The following is a 20,585-nucleotide window of genomic DNA, read 5'->3' as shown; positions in this document are numbered from 1 at the left end:
TTTACCAGCTGATTCACCGTGCCAAAACACATTTACATTCTTCAATTTTTCAGTCTTTCTTAATTAGTGTCAAAGTAATTTGCGGCACTGCCAGTTCTCCCATTTACAATTTTATATCAGACGTCTAAATCTGTCTATAGCAGTGAATGAGTTTCAACTTCAAAGCCATTTTAAATCTTCACTAACCTTAACCTTTATTTATCTTCTCGGTAAACAACCAAACATTCAAGTTATTTCAGTCATCAAAGCCTAGAATCTTCAATGAAACATCCGTCTTTTTTTTTTAACATTTGAGACAATTCAGAGTTTTCGATCCATGAGTCTGCACTGTTAGCAACTGTTTCTCTCTGCGACTCACCACGCTAATCATCTTCCATCTCATGAGGCCTACACTGGGTCAAAAGCAAAGAAAAGAAGTAAGACAACAACTATCACCACCGGTTTGTAAAACTTCTCCGAAAAGCCAGCGCGCCGCTCCCAAACGGGGCGATGATGAACGCCGCCGTGCCGCTTTTGTCACTTTGTCAAGCCGGCTGTCAGTCACTCTGTCACCTTCAAGCAGCCTCGCGAGCAGCACGTGGAGGCTGAGGCCGCATCAATCACACTCTTGTCAGTTGCACAGGCCTGTTTGCTTTAGACAAATTATATCCACACATGCTTTTGGGCCAAGACCACTGGCTCATTTAGGAGTGCAAATATTGGTCAATAAAGGAGCAAAGGGAGCCACCATTCACACACGAACCATACACACCTATCTGAGGGAATAAGGAGTGTGGACTTAAACAAAACAAAAAAAAAAAAAGGACAATTTAAAAAGCAGGGTGACATTTTCCCAGAGCGATCAATTTAAGACATGTCATCACCTTCCAGACGCCATTGGTTGTCCCATTTTGTTTTGCCCATGCATCACAGGAAGCCATCCGTCATGCAGTTGTGTGTCAATACTTTGCCCTAAGGGTCGCCACAGCGCCCCTCCCTGGTGAAACAGTGGAACAGAAGCCCTGAGAAATTTATGAATGTGCAATAATTACTGGTAAAGATAGGGCTTGTTAGAGGGTGCAAATAAGGATAGAGAATTTAAAATGCGATACAAATTGTTTGGATTGTTCACTTTTTCCTTTGCTTCTGGATCTGATTCAGGGAAAGGACTCGACATGAAGAGATTTTTGTTACGCATGTGAACAGGACATTTGGGCAGGAGGCTGAATGACTGAGAAAGACTGCAAACACAAAAGGTGTGTGTTGTTGCACACTTGGCCAATAAATCTGATTCTGATGTTTTTGGAATGTGCAAGGAAACCAGAGTTCCCGGAGAAAACCCACGCAGGCACGGGGAGAACGTGCAACCTCCACACAAGTGGAGCCGTGATTTGAACCCTGGTCCTCAGAACTGTGAGGCCAGCACGCTAATCAGTTGTACAATTCTACTGCCTGAAAATATCCATCCATCCATTATCGAAGCCGCTTATCCTCACAAAGGTCACGGGAGAGCCAGAGCCTAACCCAGCTAGCTTCGGGCAAAGGACAGACTACACCCTGAACTGGTCACCAGTCAGTCGCAGGGCAAATGTCAACACCATCACTGAGCGGGGAATTGATCCCACGCTGCCCGCACCAAATTCAGGTGTGTGTTCCACTACACCATCAGTGACTGCCTGAAAGTAATCTAAAATAATTCAAATTACTAATTAAGGAGGTTATTATTTAGCTGAACATTAAGATAAATTCTTATGTAAAAAACAGTATGCATCAAATGTGTCTAATAAAGTATAATACTGATGATTTTTGTGAAGAATGGACATTTACACACTTTATGCTCGTATTTTGCTGAATTCATGACCTGAGAGCAACTTCACCGCAAATGTTTGATGTTGGTTCGTGGTTGATTTTTGCCCCTATTTTCAAAGAGATTACAAGCAGATTGCAACTTTGCCTCAGTACTTTGCACGTGTACAGATATGCGTGTGTGTGTGTGTGTGTGTCGTGCGGACGTGATGTGCCCCGGTAAAATTGAACTGTCATGGCCAGAATGGGCACTTTGATCATTTCATGTTCGCGGTGAAGAGAGAAAGAGAAGGATGAGCTGAGTGGAGGAGAAGGAGGGGAAAAGGATGGGCGAAATAAGGTGAGCAGGGGAGGGAAGGAAGGAGAAGGAAGGGAAATGCAAATGAAAGCAGCAAATGTGGATTCCGGAAGAAAAAAAAAAATCAAAGTGGAAAGCTATGAACTGGGCAACAAAAGAACGGACAAGAGCGGGCGAGGGCAGAAAGAAACTCGGGGGGGGGGGCGCTCGGACAAAAAGACGAGCGGCTGATGGAGGATAAGGGATGAAAGCCGTCTCTCGGCCCCGAGACGGGGATGCGCTCACATCGCACCCCACAAACCCAGGATCCGTAGCGTGAGATGACTTCCGAGGGTTCCTTTCATCTCCACAATGCGCAAGTAGTGCTTCATCAGGACGGAGCCTGGGGAGGGAGCCCTCAAAACACACACACACGTTGTGCAAGTACATGAATCCATTGTTGTGAATGGACATGCCAAGAACTTTGGTTTCATGTCTGCTTTCCTGGTTGCAATTCCGCTTCTGACAACAAACTTTAACAAAACTCTTTCAAACCAAAAATGTGTAAAAATTGCGTTACCTATTAATTTCATCCACTCGTTGTTTCTTTGACATTCGAAAGATTTACTTCAGGTGAGTAGTTTCATGCTTCATAGGTGCCCGAGCACCCCTGGGGCACCCAACTTTTCGTACACCCAAACTATTCAAATGTCCATCCATCCATTTTCTTTGCCGCTTATCCTCATGAGGGTCATGGGAAGTGCTGGTGCCTATCCCAGCTGTCAGACTACCAGACATACGGCAATTGCTAACTCCAAGATAGTTCCTTGGCAGCATTATAACCCCGAAGCAAAACTCTTATATCAGATGGGGCTAAGCAGAGAAACAGCAAATAGGTGAGATTTTTTTAATCAAATAATGGAGGACATGTTTTTCCGACCAAAAATTGTGAATATTTGATTTACTGGGTGGAGAATTGGAAATATGTGGGGAATTCATAAATGAAAGGCCTACCTCAACATCCATGCATCCATTTTCTTAGCTGCTTATCCTCACGAGGGTCGCGGAGGGTGCTGGAGCCTATCCCAGCTGTCAACGGGCAGGAGGCGGGGTACACCCTGAACCGGTTGCCAGCCAATCGCAGGGCACATAGAGACAAACAGTCTCACCCACAATCACACCTAGAGGCAATTTAGAGTGTCCAATTAATGTTGCACGTTTTGGGGATGTGGGAGGAAACCGGTGTGCCCGGAGGGAACCGACGCAGGCACGGGGAGAACATGCAAACTCCACACAGGCGGGGCCGGTATTCAAATGTCATTTTACATCAACTGTTCCCTTTAAGGAGGAAAGGTTGTATGTATTAAACTATCACGTTAATATAGAATAGTAAATGGCAGAGATTGACAGAGTCACAAACTTTTTTTTTGCTGGTTTTGCAGTTCCTGCTTTTGAGGTGACTTTGCATAGAGTATAATTGTGTGTTTGTGTGCGTGTGTGTGTTTTGTACTCCAGTCAAATGAGACGTCTATCATGGCCCTGTTTTCCCTCTATAAGGAAGTGATGGCTAGCTGACCTTCGACCTGTGACATTTGCATGCAGGTCAATTTACAGACTTTTACAGAATTTACATAACAGAGAATCAAGCTAGTTCATTCATTCCATACATACATTAAGCAGGAGCACCAAAAGACTCCAAAGGTCCAATAAATGAATGTGCACAGGCCAGGTCAGGTGTGTGTGTACGTGTTACTTTGGAGGACGGCAAAAGGGTATCCGACTAACTTCTCAACTCGCTCAATCATGAGGCAACAGTAAAGGGAGGCTGCAGAGAGAAGGACTGAGAGAGAGAGAGAGAGAGAGACAAAAAAATAATGGCGGCGACAAGGCGAGACGGATGGTGAGAGGTTAAAGATTCCGAAAGACAGGCGGGCGGGCGGAGAGAGGGAGGGACGAACAGGAGGCATTAAAAAGAATAGTGTGGTCTCACGAGGGAGGCGGCATTGTTTAATCATTGGGAAACAAGACGGCGGGGAACCGTGCGAACGGAGACGGGTAAATGAGAAAAGGGTGACAAACAGAGGGAAGTGCAGAATGAGAATGAAGGGAAAGCAAAGGAGGACGTATGGGGGCTTTTGATACCGTTTGCGATGCAGGGCAGCAATGAAGGTGGAAAGGAAAGGAATGTAAAAACATCCATCCACCCATTTTCTTTGCCGCTTATCCTCACGAGGGTCGCAGGGGTGCTGGAGCCTTGTCACTTTAAGGAACCTATCTACCATACTAACCCCCCCCCACCCATTTATTGTTTTTGTGCTCAGGCAAAATTTAGTGTCAAGAAACTATGTTGAAATGAGTGGCAATATCACAAGTAATAATTTATATTGTTCTCTGTTGCATTACATTAATATTATGGCAATCATGAAATATATTCTATTTGAGAAATGGATCAGAATAAGCAAAGTCTAATAGTAATATTATTGAACTGTAGAGTAACAACTGTTTATGAGGGGTAATATATTCATTTGAGAAGATGCTTTCATTGTTACTTTTTTGTTCTGCCAATGCTTTGTAACATCCATCCACCCATCCACTTTCTTTGCCCCTTATCCTCACGAGGCGTGCTAGGGCCTAACCCAGCTGTCAACGGACAGGAGGCGGGGTACACCCTGAACTGCTTGCCAGCCAATCGCAGGGCACATGGAGACAAACAGGCGCACTCACAATCACCTCGTTGGGCAATTTTTAGAGTGTCCAATTAATGTTGCATGTTTTGGGTATGTGAGAGGAAACCGGAGTGCCCGGAGAAAACCCACGCAGGCACGGGGAGAACCTGCAAACTCCACACAGGTTAGGCAGGGGATTGAACCCGGGTCCTCGGAACTGTGATGCCAACACTTTACCAGCTGATCCACCATGCCGCCTTTTACATTGTTAACCACAGATAAATAATGCTACCTCAAAAAATGCAAACCAGAATGATGCCATTTTTTTAAAAATATGTAATATTTAAGAATTGATTAGATTATTGAAAGTTCACTGTTAGCGACCAAGACTACGCGCCAATACTTTCGAAGTGGGCTGGCTAAATCTCCTCATTTCAGCATAGTTCCTTGGCACCAAGCTGCCACAAGATGGTGACAAATCAATACTTTTATTTCAGACAGCGCTTTGACCTTAGCATTAAAAAAATTGAAAATGTAAATTCTTTCCCACAAAAAAACAGAATAATTAAAAGAAAAAAAATTGGACAAGGCAAGTTCACAAGTAGTGAATTGTGAACGCTGTATATTATCAGAAAAGCATCGTGCAATATATCCCATTTTAAATTCTATTGCAGCCATTCAGTGGACAGTGCTTGTGTAGAGCAGCACATGTGACCTTATACAAGTAATACTATTATATTTCATCCATGTATTAACCGTGTCAATGTGATTAATATTCCTTAAAACCGCCATGAGCGGACCTCATCAAAGGCAGATGTTTTATGAGCATGACATGCAAATGGCGACGGGCGGGCGAGATTCAGCCGTCATGACTTCCCGAGCTGAGAGGGCCTGATAGCAAAAACGTGCTCGTGCTCACCTTTTCGCCTCAAAGTCGGCAAAGAGGAATATGCCTGCGGATCTCCACCTGTCCGCCGTCTTGAAGGGGAGCGGAAACGCTGCCATTTGGTTCGTGTATTTGACACGGGTATCCTGAGGGGGAGACGGAAAGTACATCACTGGGACGGGGAGCAGCTGAGGCCTTTTTATCGCTTCCGACAAGTATACGGGCGACGGATGCGTCGGGTGGAGGTGGGGTGTGGGGGGGTCGTGCCCTTTTCCCATCTTTGAAATTCTGCCATTCTGCTTTGCATTTTTTACACTCTCCCACTCTTCCTGACATTGCCCTCTTCTGCCCAAAGGCGGGGCAGCACTACGCAGAGGTTTCTTACTTTTCACACTCTGGCCTGCTCGGAAATATTCAGGTTTTAGCATCAAAAATGAAATACTTTCTATTGCTCGAAAAGGTCACCAAGATGAAAAGCCCGAGACATAAATGAATAAGGACTGGACTGCATGTTAATGTATTTTAGCAAATCCCAGGTACAACGCAACTATATTTGCCAGTTTCTGTGAGCAGCATGAGGATCAGGTGATTAGACGCCTTTGCTGACTTCGAGGGAAAAAGTACTCAAAAATCTGAAATGTACTTAATGACGTACTTTTGAACACTATATCCTGAACATTACTACCACCTACGGGTATTCACAGTACACAGCACGTTTTGATACAGTACACTGTGTGTGTTTCTTTCGGCTTGTCCCTTTCGGGGTCGCCACAGCGTATCATCTCAGATGACACTGCATAGAGATAATGCATTTGGATACTTTAGAAGTGCAGTATTCCCTGCATACTCTTTGGTGCTGAAGCTAAAACCCCGTCTATAATAAAGGTATTGGTTTGGCTGCATCATAGCATCTTGGCACCAAAGATTTATGTTGAAGTGAGGTGAAGAGTTTCATATAATCAGATAATAGCCTTGCCTAAACGAAAAGTTGTGGTTTTCTGCCATTTTATTGGGATTATAAAGCTTTTTATGGGGGACATCAGGTTTGCTCATCACGGTACTCGCGGTCTTGTCGGCAAAGTAGATCGGTCAAACAATCTACCGTGATCGTATAGTGGTTAGTACACTGCGTTGTGGTCGCAGCAACCCTGGTTCGAATCCGGGTCACGGCACTTAGATACTGCTTATGTTTTGGTGCTGTCCCTGTATCGTTACTTTGTTCAAAGAAAAAATGTAACATTTAGGAAACTGTCTTCAAGTTGTGAAAATAAAGCTAAACCAAAGAAGATGCAGATCACAGGAGCAACGGTCGTCTTGTTAAAGCCAATTTAAAAAAAAAAAAATTACCTTGATGTGGTGGATAGCATTTACGCAATCATATCATGATTAATTTTTCCAACGTGAACGTGTGGTCATTAATAAACATTGAAGATAATATTGAATATCTTAATAAGTGGAACATTTTATTCTGAACACAACAAATTCTGCATTTATGAGTAAAATGTGTTCGACTTTTATTGTTTTTCTAACCTAAAACTACACTGACTGAATACTGAATTTGCATTTTAGCTCAGCATGTCATTATTGTTAATCGAGTTTGCTTCGCTTGCATTATCTAGCACACTGGCCTGGTTGCCAACCGTTCAGTCCTTCTGTCAGAGCCGTGATCGTATAGTGGTTAGTACTCTGCGTTGTGGCCGCAGCAACCCCGGTTCGAATCCGGGTCACGGCATTTTGTGCTGTTCGAGAAGGGTTCCGTCAAGAAATCCGTCGCAACTCATTTTTTGTTCAGAGCCCCATCTGACTGTAGCAGTATCTTCCTTCTTAGCGTGTATTTTAATGTCAATCAAATGGATGTATTTATATAATGTTGCTGTCATATTTACGGCATTGATTTATGTTCGTAAGCAGTACTGAGGGGGCTGCCGACGCAGCAAGTTTATCAGTTTGTATTTTCTGAGTAGCAGGATTTCTATTGATACAATAACAAATGCGGTAACTGTGAATAGCTTTGCAAACCATGCGAGATGGCGTGCAGGTCTGCGAAATGATGTGAATGCTCAACGAAGGGCTGACACACCGGCCGTGATCGTATAGTGGTTAGTACTCTGCGTTGTGGCCGCAGCAACCCCGGTTCGAATCCGGGTCACGGCATTTTTAAACTCGAGTCTTTCATTGATTATAATCATTCGAAATTGTTCCCCGCAAGCATTTAAAGTAATCTCGAGACACAGAATTAAAATTTAAGATATCGCCACACCGACTAATGCAGTATTACAAATAAATGTAGTGTACACTATGGACGTTATATAAAGCGACAGTTGTGAGAAGATAGCTGAGATATGCATGGCAAGTTGTACAGAAATCTATGGATATGTACTTGTAAACTATCTTCCGTAGCAGTATGAGGCAGTAACGACAAACTTTAAGCACCTCTACACAGCTGCTGGAATGTAAATAGCTAACATTTATTTCGCTGATCAAAACGGGTGATGAATAACTCTGGAGTGGCTTTGGAGTTGTAATCCCGCTATTTCTCGCGTTAGCCAACGAGACACAATCCCATTAAAATGCCCAACCAGGAAGTGAATACCGGATGCAGCGTAAACCCACATCACGCTACAGAACAGAAAGTGTAATTTTGTTTGCGCTCTTGAATGGAAGGGCGGCTGGAAAGGGGTCAAGTCTGCTTAATGTTTGGACTCGCACCCAAGGCCCTTGCAGCGGGTGTTTAAGGAGACCATGTCGTTGCGGTGAGTTAGACGCCAGGGGATCCGTAAAGTGGACGGAAGACGAGTCGTCAGCCTATGAGAGAGCCGCGAGTGTCAGGCCACGGACGGCTGACGCGTTTTCTACACGGCTTAGTTTGAATTAAAACAACGTTTGTCTTGGTCAACATAATGTGAAGACAACATGATCGCAAACGCTACGCCTTACTAGAGTCCTCTTGGACTACCGAAGTTTTGACATTTCACATCATTTTGCTTACTCGTATTCTCAACGAAGTAGAAATATTTCGTTATTCTACTTTAGTAGCTTTTTCACATATCTAATCAACGAATATTTATTTTTCTGACGACTACCTCTCCCTATATTATGAAAATGTATCTGCACTTCCTACTCACTTTGTCAAAATGGGCTTATTGCGTTTTAGCAACCTCTGCAGATGACTATACAAAAGATAATATCTTGATTGAGCGGATCTTCGTGACTTAATATGTAATAAACAATTAGAGCAGCAACATGGAGGAAGTTGAACCAGGGAGCATTAACAGCAATGACAGACAAAGTCGGAAAAGCTAAACATTCCCCAGACTAATCCAGCAGTCGTTGTTCTGACCCATTTATCTCGCATGTAAAAATGGCTACATATTCTTCACAAGATTGCACGTGGGTCATATCATTTAGGCAAATGCATCAATTCATAGCCAGTTTATCAATTATTGAGAGACCACGCTCAAACTCTGTTCTGGACTCCAAGACAACACAACCGTTGACATTTTGTTAATATCTATATGCAGAGCAAACCACATCGGCACATATTCTCATTATTTTTCAAAGACAGCTAGAAGCTAGAACCTTTTCGTTTTCCTTTTGAAGCACGCCCTTCTATTGAGTATTACTAGCAGATAGTATTTCCAAAAGTCTTAACAGAATGCCGTAGAGAGTAACGTTTTTTTTGGTTGTTGTTCAATGCTTTATTTAACCTATTGAGACTAACAATGACAAAACCAGATGATCAGGTTCGCAATGTCCTTGTTGTTGCAGCTGTGGTTAGTTGGGATCCAGTTTGATATGGCCCAGCCGTGCAACTAGGCCAGGAACACATCGAACCGCCATGTTCCTGAAGTCGTCATTCACCACCCTGGTGGTGGGTGTGTTTGTGGTGTATGTGGTCCACACCTGCTGGGTGATGTACGGGATTGTGTACACCAAACCCTGCGAGCAGCCCGGCAGCAGCGAGTGCATCATGCCTTTCCTGGCAGGTGCCCCCAAGCTCCAGGTCAGGGATGCTTTATCTTATCCGTAACTGAAAGAATTTATGTTTTTGTTTTTTGGTTTTTTGTTTTGGGTGATTTTCATTTGTGTACATTTTCCAGGTGAGCATCTATACGGCCCTGCGGCCCAATGCGGATGGGGGACACACCCTCATCTACAAGGAGGAGAATTTTAACATTAAAGAAAAGTTCGAGAGGTTTGTAGGTTTAGTCAATTTTTTGCTGTGATTGGAAAAAACAATGGAGCGGGGGGGTAACGCAGGGTACCACTGATGTCGCATTTCCAATCCCACGTTTGCACAGCAGATTGATTGGTTACTAAAACAAACTCTGTGACGTGATGACGTAACTGATTGTTCGACAGGACTGTCAACGTCTCATTACCCAAGAAGACTCGTAACAACGGGACTCTGTACGCGCTGGTGTTCGTCCACCAGACTGGCGTCAACCCGTCGCAAGACCCGCGCCAGGTGCATCTGGTGGCCCAGCTCACCACCTACATGGTGCCCAAGCCCCCCGAAATCTCCCTCATTTCCCGAGAGGACCAGACCCAGGTATTTTGTGATTAACGTGGATAGACTATTTGGTAGTTGGGCTACATGTTTGCAATCTCTCAGAGCATCACAGAAGAAGCCCACCCGACCAAAAGACGGAAAGGAGGAGGCGAGGGGGGAGGATTGTCAGATCAGCCCGTCTCACACTGGCGCTCCCGCCTGACGCTCAACATCGTGGACGACTATTTTGTTTTCGACAAGGAACACCTTCCAAGTGACATACGCCGCTACCTCCGAGTGTAAGGCATTGTTGACATGTTTATATTTATATATATATCGATAAACAAGAAATAAGATTAAGATTTTGGTTTCAGGTTTCAAAGTGGCCAAAAGACGATGTACCTACCTCTGCTCTTTGTAGATGAACTCAGCAACCGAGTCAAGGATCTGCTGGTAATTCCAACCCGATTGTTTTTCCGTTAATTCCGAAGATATCGTATTTTTACAAAAGGGACATTCACTGACCTGCAATAATAATAACAGAAGCAGCTGAAGTCATTGTCGTTGATGCCAAGCTCCGTCCATGTTCGGTGGTGTACATAAAAAAGTTTGGTCATTTAGTCTTACTCGTCTGTTTAACTACTTCCAGTTGGGGCTCAATCACACAAAATATTGTCGTTCATCAGGAAAACAAACATCTTCAGAATTCACCCACAATGGCTGACTTCCTATTCTATTTTTTTTTTGACATGGGTCCTTGAGACGTATTTGTGCATTCTTTTATGACAAGCTAACTTTTCCTACATGCATATATACATTTTCATTAAATACAGACCTGCTGCACTGGTAAAAAACAATTGCCCATCATCGAACAGTTGGAGTTTATACTCTTGCCTGCACCTGAAAATGTTTCGATTCTAGTAGTTTACCATGGATGGAAAAGCTTTTTTTTTTTTTGTTTGTTTTTATAGCTATGAATAGATACATAAGTACATAGCCTATGTTGTGTTTATAGGAGATAAACAGTACCACGCTGGAGCTCCCACTTACCATTTCCTATGAACCCATCTCCTTGGGAAGACTCAGGTTCTGGATCCACATGCAGGACGCCGTCTACTCCCTCCAACAGTTTGGTAGGACCCTCACAAGCGTTCGGCATCACGCTGTCATTTCACGGTGCCGTCTGCCCCTCACAGGATTCACGGAGAAGGACGCTGACGAGATTAAAGGGATCTTCACTGACACCAATCTGTACTTCCTGGCTTTGACCTTCTTCGTGGCTGCCTTCCATGTGAGTCTCTCAAGACGCCCGTGCTTGTTTTGAGTCTACCTGAAATAAAATGAATTGACAAGATTGTAAAAAGTTGCCTCCTTTGTCCAGCTGCTTTTTGACTTCCTGGCCTTCAAGAATGACATCAGCTTCTGGAAAGAGAAGAAAAGCATGGTGGGGATGTCAAGCAAAGCGGGTAAGAAAATTTACCGTAATTCCCAGTCTACAGCGCACACCAGGTTACAAGCCTCGCCGAGTACATTTGGAAAGGAAATACCATTTTGGGACATACATACGCATATGGGAACAACTGTCTATGAACTGAGATCATTTTTCCTCATGGGAAGGGGAAAATAATTTTGTCTTAAAGGAAATCATGATTATATAGAAATCTAAAACTATTTTACTCAGGTTTTTATTGTTATTTTTATTTGAAAAAAAAAAGTAACGTCATTTGATGTCCACTCCCAGTGCTCTGGCGATGCTTCAGCACCATTGTGATCTTCCTCTACTTGTTCGACGAGCAAACCAGCCTGCTGGTCCTCATCCCCGCCGGCATCGGCGCTGTCATTGAGGTGAGTGGGCACATTTTGATATTGGGTTCTAACAGTGGAAAAACAGTAATCATCTATTTTAAGAGTTTAAACTGTAAGTGCACCACACTAAGATCGCACTACTCTTAAAAATGGTTTACAGAATTTATTTGTGAGGGTAAAAAAAAGATTAACTGCCCCTGTACTTGCGGCGAAGACTCACAACTTTCACTAAGGGACATTTCTGCATACCTATCATGTCGATTATGTTTTTTTGTTTTTTTTTGTAGGTGTGGAAAGTGAAGAAGGCTTTTAAGATTCAGGTGTTTTGGAAAAAAGGAAAACCTACATTTTTGGTAAGTTCACAGACACAACCATGTCATTTACTACAGTGATTCCCAAGAATCCAATCTGCCCCTGTAAGAGTACAAAGCAACCATATTTTCCGCACTATAAGGCGCACCTTCAGAGACTGGCCTCTTTTAAAACTTTTTTCGTATATAAGGCGCACACCGCATTATAAAACGCATAGAATAGACGCTACAGTTAGAGTCCAGGGTTACGTTATGCATCCATTAGATGGGCTGCGCTAAAGGCTCTATCGATCCATATATAAGGCGCACCTGATTATAAGGTGCACTGTCAGCTTTTGGCTCTTGGGTGTGCCTTATAGTGGGGAAAATACAGTAATTCCAATTGAGTTTTTATTTAACGCAACATCCCAACGTCATTGAAATTGGGTTTATAGTGCACTGAATTGTCTTATTAGTAAAGACAAAGTGTATTAGTACATAGACCTTAAGAAGAATACAGGCTAGACTAAATACTCTCTCCAAAAAATCTTTTTTTTTTTTTTTCAGTTTGGCAAGTTAGACGAGTCAGAGAAAAGAACAGGAGAGTACGACACTCAGGTAACACGGCCACTGAAAACCCAAAGTTTGAGTTCCTTCTTTTAAAGTGTCGGACCTATTGTGAATAATTCCCCGTGTCCCCTGCAAGGCCATGAAGTATCTCTCGTACCTTCTCTACCCGCTGTGCTTGGGAGGAGCCCTGTATGCGCTGATATTCCTGCGATACAAGAGGTGAAAAGGTTGTACGTTTATAAGCATTCCCTCATCATTTACTAATAGCATGTCTGATTTGTGTCTGTTGTAGTTGGTACTCGTGGCTCATCAACAGTATGGTGAATGGTAGGTTTGGACCAGTATCTGCTTTTAATTAGAAAGATCACTATTTAATCATATATGTCAATTATATTTTAGGTGTCTATGCATTCGGCTTCCTCTTCATGCTTCCTCAACTATTCGTCAATTATAAAGTGAGCTCACCGGTGTTCAACAATGAACTGTAGGAGATTTGTAAAAAATGCTAATTTTGTTCCTCTTCCAATAGTTGAAGTCAGTGGCCCACCTACCATGGAAAGCTTTTATGTACAAGGTGAGAAAACGGGGACAAATTTCCATTAATGCATACTAACATTTCCACATTAAGATTTTTTTTTACCTTCTAAATGTAAATTGGTGGTATTTTGAGAATAATGGTAGGAGTCATGGAATTCAAGGGTGTAATTACAAGTAATAACATTTTTTAAAAGTTGGACCTTTTTTTATAAGGGGATAAGAACTTTAATACATGAAAAAAAACAAAATATCACGAGTAGTGTGATAGTTTTGAAAAAGGTGTATGAAATCACTATGAGAAAGCCATATGTGTTAAACTCATTTACTGGAAAAAAAAGTGTCTGAAAATGACATTGAATGACAATGTCACAGTTACGAGTTGACCTTGTTCAACAAATTTGATTACGCAGTTGCATTTACGTTCACCTGGGGATTTTTGACAGCTGTTCTTTATTATAACTAAACCATCCTTCCATACGGTTTTTGGTGTTTGTAGTTTTTTAATTTATTTTAATTATGATGTTAGGCATTCAACACCTTCATCGATGATGTGTTTGCCTTCATCATCACCATGCCGACGTCCCACCGACTAGCCTGTTTCCGAGATGACGTGGTCTTTCTCGTTTACCTCTACCAGCGATGGTACGTAGATATTAATACACACACACACTAGCAGAAACTAGCTAAACCTTTTACCTTTCCTCAGGCTCTACCCAGTGGACAAGACGAGAGTCAACGAATATGGAATTTCGTACGATGACAAACCCAAAGGGAAAGTGCACAAGGACTAAAAAATGACGAGGCGGGCAAGTGAAGGAACATCAAAAATCCTTACTTAATTGTAAAAAAAAAAAAAAAAATTACCAGGATTTTTTTTCTCAAAAGTTGAGGAATATTTTTTGAGAGGATTTTAGAAAACAGCATTTTGTAATTTTGTTTATGCCTTTCAATTGTGTTGCGTCCCATCAAAATTTTCCATACATTTTTTTTTCCCCCCCGTCTTCATATCAGGGTGTCACTTAAAGGTCAGAGGACAAAGGGGTTGAAAATGTTCTTTAACTCTAGAACCTTATAACATGCCACATCTGCCATTTCACAGTGATTATAGAGCAGATATACAATAGGATGGATAAATATGTCTCAGAATGGACCTTCTATTAATCTCGCAGCCGCCACAGTGCAGCGGCGAAGCTCAATATGCAGAATAAAAACCTTATTTTCGCTAAACCACACTTGACAACTTGCTAGAAGTGGTGTTCCTGTATTAAATAACTTAAGCAATGCAAATATGAATTTGAACTGACCCCATAACATCTTTGACCTCTGACCCTTAATTCCATTTTGCACAAGTGTTTAACATAAGGAAACTGCATTCATCGGTGCCAAATGTGATAGGAATTTTCTGAATGTTACTCTGTCAGGTGTTTTTAAACGGGCACTGAAGTGGACAAAGTATTACTACACATTTGTCACACATTATATTCCCTTACGTTTTTCTAATGTGACTTCTTTTTTTGTTTTTTGGTCTTTCATGGATTCTCTCAAACTGCAGGGTTTCACTTCTGGTACCAGTGCAAAATTTTGGGCACAGGGGTGTTAATTGTTTTGTTTGATGTTGTGATTATTTGAGATGTAATAAACTGACTGAATATGTAAACTGGTTGAATAGTTTTTTTAAGGACCAAACCAGCAGAATTATTTAAGTGTAAGTCAGATCTAATCAAATACAAGTACATTCCATCTAATTAAGATTGAGTTAAGAAATTAAATATGAAATGTAAACTGGTATGCTGGAATGGCTTTTTCTGTCGACAAACAGTCAGAAAGTCAATTTTTTTGCATAAACCTGGTTAAATATGGATGTTCCATCCAAAAAAAGATTGTACATATTTCTGATTCTTAACTTTTTCACCCAAAATTACAGATTAAAAAAAAAACATAAAAGCTACAGTTGTAACATTAAAAATCAAACTTTACATTTCTATAATCTGACATTTCATCACTCCTGAATATCATTGTTCTTGGGATTTACATATTTTCATCGTATTTTGGCGTGTTAACCACTGATCTTCAAAAAAAAAAGTAAATTGGCCACCAAAACTGAAGTCGCCATTCGCCATCTTAATCACCAGTGTGAGAAAACATTCCACAGTTAAGTTAGAAATATTTTCTTTCACACTGTTAATGTTTGTAAAGGGTTTTTTTTTTTTATTTTCTGATAAGATTTATTCACTTGAACAAAGTTTTGTTTACGGTTGTGCTGTTTACCATTCACTCTGCTTCACCTTGATAGGCTGACGGTTTTTTGCGAAAAAGCAATCTAAATATTTTCCCAAACTACATCATTGGATAAGCAAGAAAATGCAATTTCTGTGAAATTTTTGACGAGTTTAAATTTTCTGTCTGAAATGGGACTTCGCAGAGACAACAGATGAACAATGCGTTTAGCACATATTTTCCCCTTTGCGAGTCCTTATTTCCAAAAATATATTTGATTGACTTATTGTTTTTATGACCAAAAAATGCTTACTTTTTTGCTGTTACAATGATAGTACTTCACAGCGTATTTTGGGAAAAGTTAACGTGTCACGGAAATCGGGCCCTGGTAATATGCAAGTTTCTTGGTAGTCACGGTATTATATGTCTTTCCTTTGCACTTCGCCTTTTTTGTCTTACCAAGTCAAATTAAAAATCCTACATGTTTACCAGAACTGAAAAAAATGTCAAGATCACACGACCAGTTTTAATTCTACATGCCAAACTTTGAGGAAAACCCCCGCCATAATCCAACCTGTAAACCGTGTCCTCCACACATCTCGGGAGTACCAAGATGGCGGACAGCCGCTTCAACCAATCCACATACCGCTCGATGTGCAAGCGCTATCCAGTATATATATTTTTTTAGAGCAGTGGCGCCGTCTTACGTTAGTCCTGATTGGTCGTGCGTGATGACATCACGCGGGCGCTAACGCGGCGTATAAAAGCAAACTCCCCGCCCCTCTCGTCCCTTTCCCTGTTGATAGGAAGTTGACTCGCCTAAGGTGCTCGGTTCTTCACCCGAAGCTAAGGCCCGCAATCCGGCGACTAGCACCGTCAAAATTAGGCATCCGACGCCATAAACGTAAAAACAAACATCTAAGATGGCTTCCGTGTCCGAACTGGCCTGTATTTACTCCGCTCTCATCCTCCACGACGACGAAGTCACTGTCACCGTAAGTGCCCCCGCGCGCAACCTTACCTAGTCACCGTTTCAGTTTACAATTGCCTCCCCCCAAAAAAAAAAACGACGGCACTTAAAAATATCGCGGTGTTCCTAAAGTTACATTTCCCCGTCCAGAAGGCGAGAAAGTACAAATCTGTCAATAGGTTTGAAGGCTAGCTACTTGTAGCTATTGCTAGGCTAATTCCTAGTGTATGACACATGGGTGCGTTAACACATGCCTGTAACCCCTAATCCCGAATAAAAACCCCTATTTTAAAATCTGAATCCAATTCATTGAAATCACGAACGCGTCTATTTCATTCGACAGTCTAAACCTGGCGAAAAACCCTATTTTGAAACCGTAAACCTTCCATGCAACCCTGACACAAACCCTACTCCATGGAAACCCGAATACGGTCTTGAAACCTTACTTTCCGATCCTGGTTTTGGCTAAGAATTCAGTTTTAGGACGTAAGCAGTGGCTTGAAACACAAAACCCGTGTTTTTCCACCTTACATTAAGTCCTAACACCCTTATTTTGGAACCCTAAAACGTTTGTGAAAATTATTTTTTTTAAAAGTGTATTAATGTGTTGTTGTCTATCTTGTTTTATCTAGGAGGACAAGCTGAATGCGCTAATTAAAGCCGCAGGCGTGAACGTGGAACCATTCTGGCCCAGTCTCTTCGCCAAGGTAAACGCCAAGCCGCCCTTCATTTCAAAACGATGCCCGAAAAGACGACTCACCCGCGTCTGGTTCCCGTAGGCTCTGTCCAGCGTCGACATCGGCAGCCTGATCTGCAACGTCGGCGCCGGAGGTGGCGCGCCGGCCGGAGCCCCCGCCGCCGGGGCAGCCGCTGCCTCTGCAGGAGATGCCCCAGGTAAATAAAGTTTTAAGACAGCAATGTTTTGGGGGTTCACTCTTGTGCAATTTTTTGTTTTGTTTTTGTTTTTAACCACGTGCTCATTTGCATTTTACAGCCAAGGCAGAGGAGAAGAAAGAAGAGAAGAAGAAGGAGGAGTCTGAAGAGTCTGACGACGACATGGGCTTCGGTCTCTTTGATTAAACTGGTTGTTTTTCTAAAAACACAATAAAATGACCCAAAAAATATCTTTGCCTGTGCGACTCTTTCAAAAGGCAAAACCCATCAAAATCCGCAGTACTTTAAAAATACATCATAACAAAACTGAATTGGGCGCTCATGTACAGTGTTGTGCCTGAACAACTTGCAACTACTGTCGTTCGTACTTTGCGCAAACGTGAACAGTTAATTTTCCACCAGATGAAAGTAATTGCAGGGATGATAATTTTTTTGAGTTTTTTTTCAGATGAAAATGGCATTTTTGTGAAACATGTAAATCTGTGGAGAAAATTGGGGGAGAGGGGGGGTCAAGACCGGCCGCCAGCATCTATCGAACAACGCTCAGCATGAAATTTGTCACATTTGTGATAGCAAAAAATGGCATTGCTATCTGTTTGCATTATATTTGGTGTTTAATAACATTCTGATTTCTGGCAGTATTTTGTCGGTATTTTCACTGATGTTAACATTTCATAGAGAAGCATTCTGTTTACTACGGGATAGTTATAACATAGACATACATACGCATATTATCGAGCAGTCTACACATTTGCCATTATGGCGAAAGTCTTGGGAGGGAAAAGATGAAGATCGTGCCAGGGAAAATGATAAAAACCACGGGGTAAAAAAAAAAACTTTCAGGTGGGTATGACTTGAAAAAAGTGTATCCGTGCAGATAGGAACGAAAACCGTATCAACATGTCTAAGTCCGAACACGTACAAAAAGTGGAGGTTCCCGGCTTAGTGCTGTGAATTCTGTTTCGATATGATAAATTATGGAAGCCGAGGAGCAAAAAATAATCCAGGATCATATCCAAACTAGGAAACGCAAAGGTAAATTGGATGTAAATTTCTCAAATATAATTGATAACTGTTAATACAATTAGGCTTATCTGAAGCACTGGCCCTGAAGCTCATGCATTTTATCGCTCCCTTTTATATTTCATGATCGCTCTCTCATATGTATTTATGTATATATTAAATTACTTGCCGGAGAATTCCAGAACAAACTTTAGTCTAAACTCTACACGAGTCGTTATGTCTGCAGATAAACTACCAAACTACTGTACTTGACCACCGCTGATAGTTTTAGCATTTGACAGGCAGCGTAAATGGGAGTCAATGTAATACAGTATGTCATTGTAGAATTATTTTATTTGTGTATCAGAATGTTTTAGTTAAAACAATGCAAATCATAACCATGATATGGAATAGATTTTTTTTTTTTTTGGTAATAGATGAGAAAAAACACTAGTCAGGAAGAGCTAGGAGGAATGTAAAGTTAGCAATATCAATTTAACATCATTACTGACATACTGTGTTGCATATTTTTGTACTTTTACCACATTTGAAGGAATTAATCGTCAAAACAATTATTGTAATAAACATTGAGGCGGTATTACCGTTCTGAGCCCCCAGGTCAAAGGGTAAATTACCCGTCCACGAACGAAAAACGACTCCGACTAAGCGATGTCAATGTGTTTTTTGTGTGTGTACGTAATTGTGTTACAAAAAACGTGAATTAAAATAAGTCCATACTAGAAAAAATAGAAGTTGGTCGTAATGTCGAAGTTTTTACGCTGGAAGTGTTTCGCGCTGTGTAGGCCACACCGAGAGTTAAAAAAAAAATACTGTCAATGTGATGAGTACAAACGACGAAAAAAACTGAAACGTTTCGTGTTGTAGTACCGTCATTGTCCACATATTGGCGTGGGAAGTGTCGCTATTCCCTATACCAGCAAACACAACCACAGATACAGTGCAAAGAAGAAGAAAAAAAAAAAGCACGAGCTGGAGTGTTTGGATTTTATAGTACGATCGTCGGCCACATAAACTGAGTCAAAGGGATAACGTTTTTCTTTGGTCACTAAAAAACGAATCCTTTCTCTACACTTTTATTTTATCTATTATTTGTGTATTACGTGTATATAATTTTTTTTTCTACATGAGTTGTCAGGTTTCCGTAGTGTAGTGGTTATCACGTTCGCCTCACACGCGAAAGGTCCCCGGTTCGAAACCGGGCGGAAACAAGTTATTTTTTATTTTATATTAACGATTGAGTTTTCTGTGACAATATATCATTTGTTTAATCATATGTTGTTTTAGGGTATATAAAGACGTAATATCAGCATGTTCATAACGCCAAGTGTCTTTTTATTTCCAAATTTACATTGTTTTTCCTGACGAGGAAACATACTGTGGGGAAAAAAAGAAAATAAAATTTGGGACAAAAGGAATACGGATCCATTTTGGGAATTTATCAGGTTCAAACCGGCTGACCAAGGCACCCAACCAACAAATAACTAACTCTTCGTTTATTCATAGTATTGGATTTTAGTCTGAAACGTTGCTAATTTGATTTGTACTGTAAAAATAAATAGGCAACCCAGTAGGACTATTTTGTATGTATATGTACATACTTTTTTTTTTTTTTTAAAGCTATGGTTATTTTTAAATATTAAAAAGCATATTCCTAATATTGTGTTCATTCCTTGCTTCACTTTTCTCCCTATCTCATAAAGGTATTAAAATTAGGATTATTCGTACTTTTTTTTGTTTGTTTGTTTTTGCAAAGCATTACAATGTACTTACTGTTGAATGAAGCAGGAGTGGGCAACCAGCGCCAAGTGGCCCCATTCGGAGTCCCCTGAAAGTATATGATGCGGCCAGCACTGCAACTTAAAACAAATCAAACCTCAGAGGAGTAGTTGTACACATTAAAAAAAAGAAAAAAATTACCCGGCAAATGTCCCCCCCCCCCACCCCATACTTTCGGGAAAATGGTCCCGAGAGGAAAAGGGTTCTTCAACTCTGGTTTAAAGCTGTAGGATGAGACTGTGAACAGTAAAGCAACATTCAGCGCCAAGGCTGGAAATATTACATTATTATTATTACATATACTGGATATACATATTTAAAAAGCATGTTCAAACATCACCACTTCCTTTTCTTTCCAGTTCATCACATGCGGCAAACTTCTTCAAAACGAGTCCT

General features: G+C 41.4%; 3 protein-coding genes and 3 non-coding genes across 7 annotated transcripts in view; 5 read left to right on the top strand and 1 right to left on the bottom strand.

Annotated features, from left to right (window-relative positions):
• The window catches only part of trps1 (trichorhinophalangeal syndrome I), a 184,758-nt gene extending 179,034 nt beyond the window's left edge, over positions 1–5,724 (bottom strand). Inside the window, exons 1-2 of one of the 2 annotated variants that reach the window (XM_061814600.1) lie at positions 5,648–5,724; positions 864–976 (exon numbers count right to left, since the gene is read on the bottom strand). The gene's annotated coding sequence lies outside the window, so the exon portion shown is untranslated. Of the gene's footprint in view, positions 1–358; positions 377–863; positions 977–5,647 lie in introns of those variants that run through there. The other variant, XM_061814605.1, reaches the window with a different exon arrangement.
• A 1,550-nt stretch (positions 5,725–7,274) lies between these two features.
• Positions 7,275–7,346, top strand: trnah-gug (transfer RNA histidin (anticodon GUG)). The gene has a single exon. It is a non-coding gene; the product is annotated as a tRNA-His (tRNA).
• Positions 7,347–7,696: 350 nt separating this feature from the next.
• On the top strand, positions 7,697–7,768 carry trnah-gug (transfer RNA histidin (anticodon GUG)). Its single transcript has one exon. It is a non-coding gene; the product is annotated as a tRNA-His (tRNA).
• Positions 7,769–8,188: 420 nt separating this feature from the next.
• Positions 8,189–14,966, top strand: clptm1l (CLPTM1 like). Its single transcript, XM_061814577.1, has 18 exons — positions 8,189–8,367; positions 9,383–9,617; positions 9,715–9,809; positions 9,977–10,166; positions 10,230–10,405; positions 10,481–10,559; positions 11,122–11,239; positions 11,303–11,397; positions 11,488–11,572; positions 11,848–11,951; positions 12,200–12,265; positions 12,770–12,820; positions 12,909–12,991; positions 13,065–13,099; positions 13,172–13,227; positions 13,302–13,346; positions 13,836–13,951; positions 14,016–14,966. The coding sequence occupies exons 2-18, from the start codon at positions 9,453–9,455 to the stop codon at positions 14,098–14,100; spliced, it is 1,644 nt and encodes a 547-aa protein (XP_061670561.1). The 5' UTR covers positions 8,189–8,367; positions 9,383–9,452; the 3' UTR covers positions 14,101–14,966.
• Positions 14,967–16,305: 1,339 nt separating this feature from the next.
• rplp1 (ribosomal protein lateral stalk subunit P1) lies at positions 16,306–17,620 on the top strand. The gene is made up of 4 exons (XM_061825768.1): positions 16,306–16,521; positions 17,129–17,203; positions 17,276–17,390; positions 17,491–17,620. The coding sequence occupies exons 1-4, from the start codon at positions 16,450–16,452 to the stop codon at positions 17,574–17,576; spliced, it is 348 nt and encodes a 115-aa protein (XP_061681752.1). The 5' UTR covers positions 16,306–16,449; the 3' UTR covers positions 17,577–17,620.
• Positions 17,621–19,548: 1,928 nt separating this feature from the next.
• trnav-cac (transfer RNA valine (anticodon CAC)) lies at positions 19,549–19,621 on the top strand. Its single transcript has one exon. It is a non-coding gene; the product is annotated as a tRNA-Val (tRNA).
• Positions 19,622–20,585: the final 964 nt, after the last annotated feature.

The sequence above is a fragment of the Syngnathoides biaculeatus genome, chromosome 1 (assembly GCF_019802595.1).
Source record: "Syngnathoides biaculeatus isolate LvHL_M chromosome 1, ASM1980259v1, whole genome shotgun sequence".
Lineage (NCBI taxonomy): Eukaryota > Metazoa > Chordata > Actinopteri > Syngnathiformes > Syngnathidae > Syngnathoides > Syngnathoides biaculeatus.
The sequence above is the reverse complement of the archived record's forward strand: the minus strand, read 5'-3'. Positions and strand labels throughout refer to the sequence as shown.

What these genes read in the sequence shown, in the direction of transcription:
- clptm1l (XM_061814577.1), top strand. Translation starts at nt 9,453, where the DNA reads ATGTTCCTGAAGTCGTCATTCACCACCCTGGTGGTGGGTGTGTTTGTG. An exon ending in ATTAAAGAAAAGTTCGAGAG is followed by an intron (nt 9,810 to 9,976) that starts GTTTGTAGGTTT and finishes ATTGTTCGACAG; the next exon opens with GACTGTCAACGTCTCATTAC. An exon ending in CCCGAGAGGACCAGACCCAG is followed by an intron (nt 10,167 to 10,229) that starts GTATTTTGTGAT and finishes GCAATCTCTCAG; the next exon opens with AGCATCACAGAAGAAGCCCA.
- rplp1 (XM_061825768.1), top strand. Translation starts at nt 16,450, where the DNA reads ATGGCTTCCGTGTCCGAACTGGCCTGTATTTACTCCGCTCTCATCCTC. An exon ending in GGCCCAGTCTCTTCGCCAAG is followed by an intron (nt 17,204 to 17,275) that starts GTAAACGCCAAG and finishes TGGTTCCCGTAG; the next exon opens with GCTCTGTCCAGCGTCGACAT. An exon ending in CTCTGCAGGAGATGCCCCAG is followed by an intron (nt 17,391 to 17,490) that starts GTAAATAAAGTT and finishes TGCATTTTACAG; the next exon opens with CCAAGGCAGAGGAGAAGAAA.